Source organism: Vombatus ursinus, unplaced genomic scaffold (genome assembly GCF_900497805.2).
Source record: "Vombatus ursinus unplaced genomic scaffold, bare-nosed wombat genome assembly UNPS02014778.1, whole genome shotgun sequence".
In the NCBI taxonomy this organism is placed as follows: Eukaryota; Metazoa; Chordata; class Mammalia; order Diprotodontia; family Vombatidae; genus Vombatus; species Vombatus ursinus.
In genome coordinates, this window is record NW_020954556.1 from 8085937 (window position 1) to 8099282 (window position 13346).

Consider the following 13346-nt stretch of genomic DNA (forward strand, 5'->3'; position numbering starts at 1 on the left):
CCAAGAGTTAAACATCAGCAGGGACTTCTAAGTTGCTGGACTCCTGAGGAATTTTTACCTCTTCTTACAAAGAAATAGCAACCAGAATAGCATCCTGGCTCCTTTCATTTTAGATTAGAACAAGAAAAGGAATTATTTCTTTTATAACATTAATGACTTATGTAAGGAAACCTAATAACTGACATATTTCTGCCTATAACTAAAGGGTTGTTTTAACCATGAGATAAATCATGATAGAAAAAATAAATGCTTATTAATATATTGGAGTTTTTAAGAAAAAATTAGGTTTTCTGCATATGCTATTAAAGGGGGGAAAATGCCTCTTCCAGTTCTAAGATTCCATGATTCTATGTTTAAAGATCCGCTATAATTTATGTAAGAATAGTAACAGTTAGTGATTCAGCCTAAAAATTTCAGTGATTATGTTTAAGACTTTCAATGCAATTGAGGACAGAGAAACTTCCTGAGTACATGATGTAAGAACTTGCTTGGAACTGAGCTTGCCAGCTACTGAAAAGTCACCCCCCCCCCAAAGTACATTTTTAAAAGAGCCAATTGTCTAAAGAAGACTATTGCATTCAAAAGAATCCTCTTTTGTGTTCTTTTAAGAATCAAGTATGGAAGACAAAAATCAACTACACTTATAATAATTTATTATGGTTGCAGGTCACTTTCCACATACAATAAATTATAGAAACTATTGCATCTTTATAAAATATTTTGAGTGTAATTATCAAATGCTAGTATTAAAACGCAGTATCTATGAAACTTTAAAAATGGCAAAGTTTAGCATATGTTAAATTTTTCTTTTCAATCTGTAACAGACTTTCACAGTACTTCCATTCAATTATTTTAACTTTTGTGCAACCAGTATGAAACATATACGTATATTTAAAAAAAAGCACTTTATAGATCAAAAGAACAAGACAAAATTGCACAGCTCTGAAGAAGCCGTTTTAGGCAGTCCCTTGAGTTTCTATTCACACCCATGTGATGTGTACTTTTTAAGGCATTTTAATAAATGCAAATAAGTGATCAACTGTTGATCTTCTAAAGTCCATTCCAACAGACAGCATTGAGGCTTGGCAGTTTGTTTGTTTTTTAATTCAACAAAAAAAATCTGTAAACACATGTGGCATTCACTCTTCCCCCTGGCTCGTCGAAAAAATTTCAAACTGAAACTCAGTCCGCTGCCCCAGGGGGGGTCTGTCAGAGTGATATCGGATAGATACCTCTTCCTGCTGTCTCTGGCTGTCACTGGAATGTGTCCCAGCAGAATCTTCTTTTCCCCTGGACACCCGCAACAGTCCTTCCCCGCTGGGAGAGTTGCTCACGGCTGCCAGGGAGTGTTTCTGCCTCCTCTCCCTGCAAGTTTTCAGAGTGTGAAATGAGTTTGAGTCAATGACAGCCAGTTTGTTCTCAGGTTAGGAGGTCCTTACCCGAGGCTGCCAGGCAGCTGCAGGAGGCATGTTGTCAGGATGTCACAAATGCAGTTTCATTCTTTAAATGTTCTTGTTCTCTCAGCCATTGTCTCCTGCTTTACTTGTTCAGTGAACTTTGATCGAATATTTCCGGAGTTTCAGGAACTGAAGCAGTTTGTCTTTGGTCCTCTTTTTCAGGGCCATCAGAGCTCTGGTCTTCTCCTCCAGATCTTGGTCGATAGAGAAGATGATCTTGGCTCTCTCCTCGGCTTTCTTGTCCCCAGAGTTTTTGAACAGTCTCTGGAGGGATTCTTGGTCTATGTTTTCAAAGATGTTGCCCACGGCTTTCTTTCGGGCAGCGGTGTCAAAGTGGTATCCATGGACGGACGGACTCACTCTCAGCGACGTGGACATGGTGGAGGAGGAGGCTTGGTGTCTTTTCAGAGCTTTTGTCTACAGGGGTTCTTGCCAGATTAGGCTCTCCTAAAGAGGCTGGAGAAAACGCATCCCGGGGCCGCTATTTAAAGGCAGTGCAAAGACTCTGGGCTCAAATTACTCTGGTGACATCAGCGTGATCTAAAGGAATAATAATCAGAGACAGGTTTAACAGTTCAGCTGCCAACATCCTGTTCTTTTGCACAAGGGTTACTGAGAGCTCTTGTCTGGGATGTGGAGTGGCATTATCCACCGCCCACAACCCCTCTCAACTTGTGAAGAAAGGATTTTACAGAATAATGCGCCCTCACTTTAGAGAGATAGCTTAAGCCACAAGTGTAAAACTGGAGGTGCCAGGACCTTCAGAACATAGAGCAATTAGATAAACGTTGCAAGGCTCAGAACTCAGAATTCGGCTAATCCATGAAAAGGTTTTCCCCTCCAAGGGGTCTGAGTAGCCTTTAGCGGTGGTGCCCTTTGGACGTGCCTCTCCCCAGCACTTAGAGAGTTGCTGACAAAGTTTACAAAGCTGGGCCATTATTTCTAAGCAGAGATAGGAAGTTTATGTAAAACTGCACAACTTAGAAGCATGGTTCCACTCCCTTGAGTATTTCAGGTTATTTCAGAGATAGGTCCAGGTGCTGCTCTTCACCGCAGCATAATAGTTTACCTTTTCTGGCACTCTTAGAATTTACAAAGTGTTTTCTTGACTTCCACCCTCTGAAGCAGGTAAGGATGTGGGAACTGAGACACGGTGTGCTGAAGTGTTTTGCCCCGGTTCAGATAGATTACTAATAATAATTATATTTGCAAAGCTTTTTACAAATATTATTTTATCCTTATAAGAACCCTGGGAGGTTGGCAGTATTATTATCCCTATTTTACAGAAGAGGAAACTGAGGCAGACAAAGTTGACGCAATTTGCCCAGGGTCACAGAGGTAGTAAATGTCTGAGTCTGACTTTGAACTCAGATCTTCCTGACTCAAGGTCCAGTACCCTGTCTGTTTCACTACCTGACTGCAATCCTTGTCCTCTTTCCATTATATCACACTTTTTCTTCATGAATAATCATTAAAAATAACTGGCATTTCTAAAGTGCTATAAAGTTTTCAAAGTTTACATGTTCTCATCTGAGCCTCACAACAACCCTGTAAAGTAGATATTGTAGATATTATTATGTCTAATTTTATAGATAAGTAAATGGAGGCTCTGAGTTGTCCATTATCAGAGTGTTAGAGTGAGATTTAGACCCAAACTTTCTTGCTGTCAAGCTTAGAATACCTTTTGCCATACCATAAGAATAAACAGATAAACAAATAAAAAAAAAAAAAAATATATATATATATATATATGTACATACACATACACACAACTACTGAAAAAGTATGGAGGAGACATAGGAGTTCAGCCAGCTGCTTTATGGTTGATACCAAATAATCCTTCTGACAGATTTTTTTTTTCCTTTCCAAATGAGCAATGTCTTTGTCTCGATGCAGACACAGCCTCGTGGTGGTGCTCTCCTTTCAAACAGTCCTTGCTTATTCTCCACAATATCTAAGTACACAAACTAAACAGCACAGGATGTGTATAGGACCCCTCACCCGACCCCGACCCCGAGAAAATGCCTCAACTCTGAAGTTCCATCTTTAGTGGGTATCTGAAATCCTGAGATATTTTCCTTTCCAAGGCTACACAAAGAACTCCTATGTCCTTTGTGCCTAATGCATTCAATAAGGCCATGTGCAAGGAGTGGTTAATTTTAACTTTCTTCCCATCTGTCAGAGCATATTCAATAATGTGTGGCTGAGGGGTGATTGTAGTAGGGTGCAGGAGAAAGAATGCTTGACTTAGAATCAGGGGACCTGTGTTTGAAACCCCAAATCTCACATTTAACTACCAGTGTAACTTAGGAAAAATGACCTGACCTCCCTTGCCCTCAGTTTTCCCATCTGTAAAATGAAAAGAAGGGGCAGTTAGGAAGCCCAGTGGATAGAGCACTGGGCCTGGAATCAGGACGACTCATTTTCCTGAGTTCAAATTCAGCCTCAGGCCCTTGCTTGCTGATTTGACCCTGGGCAAGTCACTTAACTTCATTTGCCTCAGTTTTCTCATTTGTAAAATGAGCTGGAGAAGGAAATAGCAAACCTCTTCAGTATTTTTGCCAAGAAAACTCCAAATGGGGTCACAAAGAGTCAGACATGACTGAAAATGACTGAACAAAAACAAACAAACAAACAAACAAACAAAACAGAGAATGGTCTCAGTGAGCTATACTCTCTGACATCTCTAAATCTGTGACACTGAGGGCAAATTTCCTTCTAGATCTTCCTTCCCATTATCCTCACTCTAAATCTATTTCCTTGTTCACCTGGAATTCAAACCCCTCCCTCCTCCTCTTATTCTGCCAATGGCAATTCTTTAGGATTCTGCACAGCACCTTTTGGAAAATCTGTATTCCTGAGGCAAGTGCAGAGTACCGTCTCACTCCCCTTTGCTCTTCAATAGGCTTGTCAACCTGTCTCAATTCCAACTCCCAGATATCTTTTGCCTTTGTTTACTCTGCTCAATTCCCACTGCCCCCATCTGAGTACCTTCATCATCACCTGCCTGGACTGTAGCAATAGGTTCCTTAACTTAACCACCTTCACAGTTCCCCAACTCAATCCATCCTTCACACTGCTGCTGAAATAATTCCACGGACATGGATCTGGTCTTTTTCTCTTCTGCTGAAAAACATGCAGTGACTTTCTATTTCCAGACAAATAAGGTTCAAATTCCTCTGCTTGATGATCAAGGCCCCCTGTAATCTAGTACCACTTCACCTTTCCTATTTTCATCTCATGATTCTACTTTCCTGTACTCTGTGGTTCAGCTACTCTCTGTCCTGCCTCCTTCCCTCCCTCCCCAAAGTTGCACTCGTTTTCTCTAGACCCTGCCTTACCTATGCAATGCCCAGTAGGAAATGACCTCCCTCCCTCTCCTCATCAGCTGAATGTTGTGTACCTGTCCTTCAAAATCCAATCAAAATGTTAGCTCCTCCAAGATTCCTTTCCTGATATCAGAGCATTATTAGTCTAGAGCCAGGAAGAAAATTTAGAAGTTATCTAATCCACTCCCTCCATTTTACAGATGAGGAAACTGATCAAAGTTAGGTCGTCTTAATCTACATCCAGAATTCTTTTCACTACTGTACATTGCATGTCCCCACTTCACAATTAGTAAAGATCTTTCCCACAGTTCCTCACATGCAACATTATTTTAAGCCTTTTTAATGCATTCATTTTTGTATTATAGTTTATGTGTGCCTTATGCCTCCCCCCATATTATAAACACCTTCAGGGCCTTGTATACACTTTATTATTAATAAGAATAGACTTGTATAGTGCTCGCTTTGGCAGCATATTAGAACTAAATTAGAATGATACAGACAAGATTAGCGTGGCCCCTGCACAAGGATGACACACAGATTTGTGAAACATTTCATATTTTTTGAACTGATGTTGACTGAAATGAGCAGAACCAGGAGAACACTGTATACAGTAACAGCCACACTGTGTGATGACTAACTTTGATAGACTTACCTCTTCTTAGCAATGCAAGGATCTAAGACAACTCCGAAAGACTCATGATAGAAAATGCTATCCATGTTCAGAGAAAGAACTATGGAGTCTGAATGCAGTTGGAAGCATATTATTTGCGCTCTCTCTCTTTTTGTTTCTTCTTTCTCGTGTCTTCACCCATTGGCTCTAATTCTTCTTTACAACATGACTAATATGAAAATAGGTTTAATATGAATGTATATGTTGAGCCTATGTCAATTTACATGCCCACTTGGAGCAAGGAAAGGGGAACGATAGGGAGAAAATTTGGAACTCAAAATCTTATGAAAGTAAATGTTGAAAACAGAAAATAAATAAATTAATGTATTATTTAAAAAGAACTTAAAAAACAGAGAATAAACTTGCATATCACTTTATGTCATGTAAGCAATAAAAGAATCTAAGCTCCATTATGGCAAACCATCTAACCTAACAAATATTCCTATACTAAAATTGGGGGGAGGGGGATGTCACAGAATAATGGTTCTACTGTTGCATGTCCAATCATCCGCATAACCTCTTCAAAAGTAGTAAACAATGTTTTTGCACAAAGTCCTACAGCTTTCCTTGAAGACTGCCTAAGTCCATTTAGATGTATTTAATAGATAAAGGGGTTTTTAAACTCTTTGGAAGATAATACAATAAACAAGGTAACCATGCTGATTTTTGTCTTTCAGCTATGTAAAACTATCCTTCCTGCTCGGATTTGGCAGTGCCCCTTGCCAAGGGCAGATTCATACAGTCACATACGTCTTTCTATGCCACCCCCATCCCCCATTTTCTCCAGTTAGTATAAATATTTACAGTGAGTGATCTGGACAACAGTGCCTCATAAAAGAAATTGGAAAAGGCCTTACAGATCTTACGTGGACAGATACAGTGTGTTATACAGATGGAGGTTAGAATTTGGTAGTTTTCTGTGGTAAAGAAAGGAAACAAAGATAGGGTTTTAAAAAGGAAGTTTCCTAACCAATGTTCTATTTTCCCCTGGGAGACAGCTTGTCAGAACTCAGGCTTAGACAGAGTGGTCCCCTGGAGTTTTCCAACTGCTGGTTATTTCTTGCATTGGAGTAGTTTCATGGTGAATGATTGCCCAGGTATGAAATGAAGGACCAGTTTAATTGGCATCGTGGTCAGTATTTCTTTGGGGTGAGATCATTTGCAGAATCTGAAGCTGAGATAGTAGTTGTATCCCAAATTTTAACTTCATATATTGCCTATTCATGCTCCTCGAATGGCATTTTTGTTTGTTTATTACTTCTTATCTCGGCTCTATTTTCCACCCACCTCTAGTTCTGGGGACAATAATGAAATTAACAGTACCATTGTTTTTTGGAAAGGGTGTGTGTCCATTGACTACCGTATGGTAGTCATCATCCTTGTGTCATCTCAGACTAAAACTATCTTTGCTGGCCATAACTCCTGTATGCGTTGTCTCCCCCGTTAAAATGTAAGTTCCTTGAGGACAGGAAGCCAAATTTTTTTGTATTTATATCTCTAATGCAGAGCATCTAATAAGCAATCATTAAGTGTCTACCTGCCAGACACTGTGCTGGGAGCTAAAGGTACAATACAAAGAGTTGGACAATTCTCAATCTGTATATTGTTGTTTAGTCATTTTGGTTGTTTTGTCTGACTCTTCATGACCCCATTTGGGGTTTTCTTGGCAAAGATACTTGCCATTTTCTTCTCTAGCTCATTTTACAGATGAGGAAACTGAGGCAAACATGGTTAAGTGACTTGCCCAGAGTCACACAGCTAGTAAGTGTCTGAGGTCAGATTTGAACTCAAGTCTTCCTGACCACAGGTCTGGCATTCTATCCACTGTACCACTTAGCTACCCAAGGTTACACTTAATAATTGCTTTTTCATTCAGTCATCCATCCATCCATCTATCTATCCAATCATTAAATTATTCTTCCTTGCCTTCTTTATATCTCCTAGACATCTGAGCTAACGTCTGTTCTCCTTATTGTTGTTGTTATTGTTCTTTTTCACCAGGAATAAATCAAGGAAGCTCAGAGTAATCTAGTCCATACTGAATATCCTCCATCTGTAAAATAAAGTTATTGTAATAGATGACCCCTAAACTCCATTCCAGCTCTAAATCTATGGTCCTATACTCCTGTTACAACATATCATGAAAGGTGTCATCTAGTGTATGTTTAAAGATTCCTACTTAGAAAAAAACTTACTCTCTCCCAAAGCATCCCATTCCTCTTCTGGACATCACTTATAGTTAGGTCATTTTTCCTTCCCTCAAAATAAATCTGCCTCTTTGTTACTTCTGGCTCCTTTTTCTGCCATCAGACACCAAGTAAGACAAACCTTAAGGACTCTTTTTAGTGCTCTGCCCTCTGCAATCTAAAACATGCATAAGATAGGAATTGTGGTATGGTAGAAAGTATATTTGACTTGAAATTAAAAGACTTGAGTTCAAAATCCCAATTTGGGTGACTTTAGTTAATTAAATTCTCTGGACCTCAGTTTCCTCATCTGTAAAATTAGGAAGCTGAATTTGATGATTCCCAAAGTTCCTTCTAATTCTAAAGCTATGATCATTTGGCAGCAAACCATCCCCTTATTCCCTGACTGGACCTAAAGTTCCAAATTTCTGCAGTTGTTTCATGGAATCTAAAGATGTACAGTTGCATCCTGGCTCAATTTCTTGCTCATTGTGTGACTATGAACAAGTCATTTAACCTTTATGAGACCCAGTTTTTGTTCTCTAAAAAGGACATAATTATACTTGCATGGTTTTACCTTATCAAATCATCATATGGATAAAACAAGATAATGTATTTGAAGTGTTTAAAGACTATAATCCAATTTAACTAAAATTTTGAAATATTTTTTAAAGACCTCTTAAGTGCATAGCACTTTACTAGGCTCTGAGAGGAGGCAAATAATGGGAAACAAAACACACACAAGTGACGGTGGTATGAAATGATATTATATCAGTACATAAGAGACTTGCAAAGAAGGTATCCCATGAAGTTCGAGGGTTGGTCTCATTATTGAGTAGGAAGCTCAGGGAAGGCTGCCTGAAGAAGATGGCATCTGAGTTGGACTTTAAAGGATGGGCGGTTGGAATTCATTGGCCTTCTAGTCTAGTGCAGTCTCTCAAAATATGCCCGCTACAACACACTGAATAAATAGTCATTCAATTCTACTTTAAATCCTCTGAAAAAAGATCACTCACTATGATCTAGTCTATTTTTAGATATCTCTAATTGGTAGAAAGTTGTTGTGGCTTTTTTCTTCCACTTTTTCCAACTGATTCTTTGCTCTAGGGCCAAGCAAAACAAGTCTGATCTCCCTTCCAAAGGACAACCCTTTGAATACTTGAAAAGAGCTATCATGTTCATTCTAAATTTTCTTTTCTGTAGTATAAACATCCTCAATTCCTTCAATCATTCCTTATATGGAATGGACTCAAGGCCTTCACCATGTCGGTTCCCTTCCTCCAGGCATTCACCAGTTTATCAGTCCCCTTTCTAAGTTGTAGTGCCAGAACTGAACAAAATACTCTGACCAGAGCAGTGTACAATGGTACTATAACTACCTGATTCCTAAAAGCTTTGTCTTTACGCTGCCTAGGAATTCATTAGTATTGGAGCAGATTGGAAAGGGGAGAAGTATGTTGCTGTATCATTATTGACTCATGTTGAATATATAGTCTACTCAAACCCCCAGATCTTGTTCAGATAAACCACTCTCTAACATAGTAGCCGTCTTGTCCTTGGAAAGTTGATTTTTGAGCCCAAAATTAAGAATTTACATTTATCTTTATTGAATTGAATCTAATTATTTTCAACCTAATTTCCTAGCCTGTCAATATCTTTGGATTCATAGTCCAGTTTGGGTGTGAGTGTTGACAACCTGGAATGCAGTAGTATAAGATAAATCAATGAAGGTAAGATGGTATCTGAATAAGGAGAGTCTTGAACAACAGACTAAAGATTTTCATCTTTAGCCAATGACAATAGGGAATTTTAAAGAATTTTGCGAAGAAGAGTGATATTCATAAGGAAGGCAAGTTTGTATCTTAGACTTTAAAGCTCCAAAGCACCCTAGAGAACATCTAATTTGACCCACTCTTTTTACATAAAAGAAAATTAAAGCCTAGAGAAATAAAGCAACTTACTGATAGTCACACAGAGATGGACTATAAACCCAGGTCCTTTGACTCCAAATTCAAGTGTGCATGATGGATTGGAAAGAGGAGAAATTATATGGAGTTTATTTTGTTCAGTTGTTTCAGTCATGTCCAACTCTTCATGACCCCGTTTGAGGTTTTCTTGGCAGAGATACTAGGGTGGTTTGCCATTTCCTTCTCCAGCTCATTTTATAGATGAGGAACTAAGGCAAACAGAGTTAAGTGACTTGCCCAGGGTCACATAGCTAGTAAGTGTCTGAGACCAGACTTGAACTAAAGTCTCCTTGACTCCCAAACTGGAGTTCTATTCATTGCATCACCTACCTAACCTCTATAGAATTTATAAAACCTAAATAAATAAATAATAAAATAACAGTAGTAGCAGCAGCATCAATAATAATAATAATGACTTAGCTGTATGTAGCACTTTAACCTGTGTAGAGGCAGTGTGGCTTACTGACCAGAGCTCTGAATTTGGAGTCAAAAGTCCCAGTTCAAATCCTGGTACTATTCTTTATTACTTGTGTGACTTTAGTCAAGTTACTCAGCTTCTCACTCTCACCTGGCCTCTGTTTCTCATCTGTAAAATGAGAGGGTTGGATTGAATAACTTCTATATTTCCTTCCAGTTTCCATGAATGTAAGCTTCACTTGGTCAGGGACTTTGTCTTATCTAAACTTTGCATTATCTCTAGCATATAGTGCAGTATTATTTTAGGAGGTTATTACAATATCCAGAAGGATTTAATTCAATTCAATTAACTAGCATTTATTAAGTAATGACTTTGTAACAGGCACTGTAGTAGGAGCCAAAACCTAGAGACAAAATTAAGAGTCCCTACTCCAAGGAGCTTATATTCTATGGGGTAAAACAACATGTCCATATGTGACTTGATTTATGGACAGAATAAGTACAATATAAACAATGCAGGGAGAAAGGCTTGAATCAAGCTGACCAATTAGGAAGCTTTATGTTCCAATAAGGTGGTGGCCATGTGAGTGGAAAGAAGAGGACAGAGCAGAAGGATGATCTGGAGGTGAAAATTGGCAGGACTTGCCAACAACAGACTGGATTTGGGAAGGGAGATTGAAGAGTTGTGAGTGTGACTACAAGGTTTCAGATCTGGGTAATTAGAAGATAGTGGTCCCTCTCAACAGAAACACAAAAAGTAGGAAGAGGTATGGGGAGGGAAGATGGAGGGGTAGGGGTGGAGTATCTTTGGGGGAGGTTGGGAAGAGATAACAAGTTCCGTTTTGGATATGTTGAATTTGAAAAATGGAACATCCAAGTGGAAATTTCTAGCAGTCAATTGTTGATAATAGTATCATAATGAAAACCTTTATTAGAGTAGCAGCCACGTGAATATTCATTCTTTTGTTCAACAAACATTTATTAAGCATTGTGTCAAGAGCATTGTAATAGATGCTGAGTTTGAAGATGATATGGACTTTGCTTGACTTTATGGATTTGTACATAAATTTTGTACATAAATTATGTACATTTGTACATAAATTAAGCATTCCATAAATCTAAGTTATCAACATTATTATTATAATTCTGATTCATTTCATAGAGATACAGATAGATATACTTCAGAGAGAAATTTTCCTGAAACAAGTCACCATCCTACTGCTATTTTTTAATTTTTAATTTTGACCAACTATTATGGTGGTAGATTAAATAAATGCTTTTTGGAATTGAATTAAAAAGTCAGGGTGTAAGCTTACCTTCAACAGGCTCACTGAAAACATCTTTGGGACATCTCTAGCAGCAGAAAAGATGACAGGGATGATAAATACTTCATCCAGTTCTCATAGGGTTTGGATTTTTTCATCTGGGTCTCTATATTTTGGGAGTTTTTCTACTCCAAACAGAGTGGATATCGTGAGTATTTAATATGGCAACATCTACTAAAAATGCTTTTCTCAAATGTTGCATGGGGTATGGGTGGCATCAATGTTATATCTGGGCAATTACAGACAACATTTGATGATTCTCTAATTTTTTATAGTTTTTTGCTGAATTCTGAAGGGTATTTTGTCTGAAGTGTATCTGTTTGTAGTACATGGATCTGTCAATATTAGTTCATAAATATACCACATTTACGATATATAATTCTAGCCATGGCATCATGTTGTTCTTGTTCAGTCATTTTTAAGTCATGTCCAACTCTACTTGACCCCATTTGGACCTTTCTTAGGAAAGACACTGGAGTGGTTTGCCATTTCCCTCTCCAGCTCATTTTACAAATGAGGAAACTGAGGCAAACGGGTGAAGTGACCTGCCCAGGGTTACATAGCTAGTAAATGTCTGAGGCTGCATTTGAACTCAAGAAGATGAGTCTTCCTGATTCCAAGCCCAGGGCTCTATCCACTGTGCCACCCAGCTGCCCAGTAAGTACTTAAGTAGATCAACATTGTTATTGCTATCATAAACTAAAGTGCATAATTGTTATTAATCTCATATAATTTCTTATTTATAAATAGACTTATTTTCTCTTCAGTCTTTTAGTTGGAACCAAGTACCTTTGTCTTTTATTATTTTATTACTTGTGACAAAGGTCACCACTTGTATTTAGGAAGATGGATGTTAGTATTAATTTCTCAATCCCAGAACAAAACTTAGATATGTTTTCAACCTATTCAAACCTTCAGATAATGGAGAAATGTTCACACACTTTCCCACTGAAATAGGGAATGAACTTTTAAAAATCAATTTCTTTTCTTTCAAAAAATGATAGCTCTGATCAATTTTTAAATAGAGCTTCTTTGTTAGTGATTTTTTTTGCTTTTGAAATGAAGCAGCTGTCTTTGTTTAAACAATCAGTCTATATTTGAATGTTTCCTTAAAAAGAACTAAAGATAAACTGTTCCTTTTTTTAAAAAAAAAATTTTAATTAGCTAGTCAGATTTCAAGGATTCAGATATCAAGCCCCTGGCATTTACAGCTTCTTTAAAAAGAAAACAGTTGTGAGCATAAACTAACATGTTTTTCTCAGGAAATGAACATGAGGTATTTACATGTATTTATAGTTTAATGTGATTCTGTAATCTAAAATTAAAGTAGAAATGACTCTTTACAAACCAACTCCTCCACTTTCCCACCCACCCAATGACAGATTCCCCCCTGGTAATTCTGAAGTTTGTGTAATTCAGGGCTTCTCAAAGTGGGAGGCCAGGCAAAACTTCAGATAGGCTACCAAGAATGCCAGTATCCAAGTGTGGTTAAAAACCATGGGAATCATCTTGGCTAATACCTACCTGAATGAGCTCCCACAATAATGGTTGTCCATTCTCAGCATGAAGATGTCTAATAATGGGGAACCCATTACCTAATAGGAGCTTAGATTTAGAAGTGGAAGGGACCTTAGAGAACATTCAGTCCAACCCCTTTGTTTTATAGATAAGGAAACTGAGGACAAAAGAGTTAAAGTAACTTGCCCCAGATTACATGAGTAGTAAGTGACAGATGTGGGATCTGAACCCAAGTCCTCTGACTGCACTCCAGTGCTTTTTTCCATTATTTTGTGCTACCTTAGAAAGCAGCCCATTTCACTTTTGGACAGTTGAAATTTTTTAAGTTTTATTTACATCAAACTAAACTCTCCCTTTCTGCAATAGTTCTCATTCATCCTAGTTCTGTGTTCTGAGGCAAAGCAGAACAAAGTCTAAGCCTTCTTCCACAGCATTGCCCTTCACATAACTGAAGATATCTTTCACATACTTTCTTCT

At 38.1% G+C, this 13346-nt stretch overlaps 1 protein-coding gene and 1 non-coding gene across 2 annotated transcripts; one reads left to right on the plus strand and one right to left on the minus strand.

Moving 5' to 3' along the window:
- Window positions 1–886: 886 nt before the first annotated feature.
- On the minus strand, window positions 887–1925 carry TCIM (transcriptional and immune response regulator). Its single transcript, XM_027865361.1, has one exon. It carries the CDS (start codon window positions 1833–1835, stop codon window positions 1548–1550), a length of 288 nt encoding a protein of 95 aa, XP_027721162.1. The 5' UTR covers window positions 1836–1925; the 3' UTR covers window positions 887–1547.
- A 3314-nt stretch (window positions 1926–5239) lies between these two features.
- LOC114045557 lies at window positions 5240–5347 on the plus strand. Its single transcript, XR_003569388.1, has one exon. It is a non-coding gene; the product is annotated as a U6 spliceosomal RNA (small nuclear RNA).
- The last annotated feature ends 7999 nt before the right edge of the window (window positions 5348–13346 follow it).

Coding starts and splice junctions, on each gene's coding strand:
- TCIM (XM_027865361.1), bottom strand. CDS start 1,835: ATGTCCACGTCGCTGAGAGTGAGTCCGTCCGTCCATGGATACCACTTT.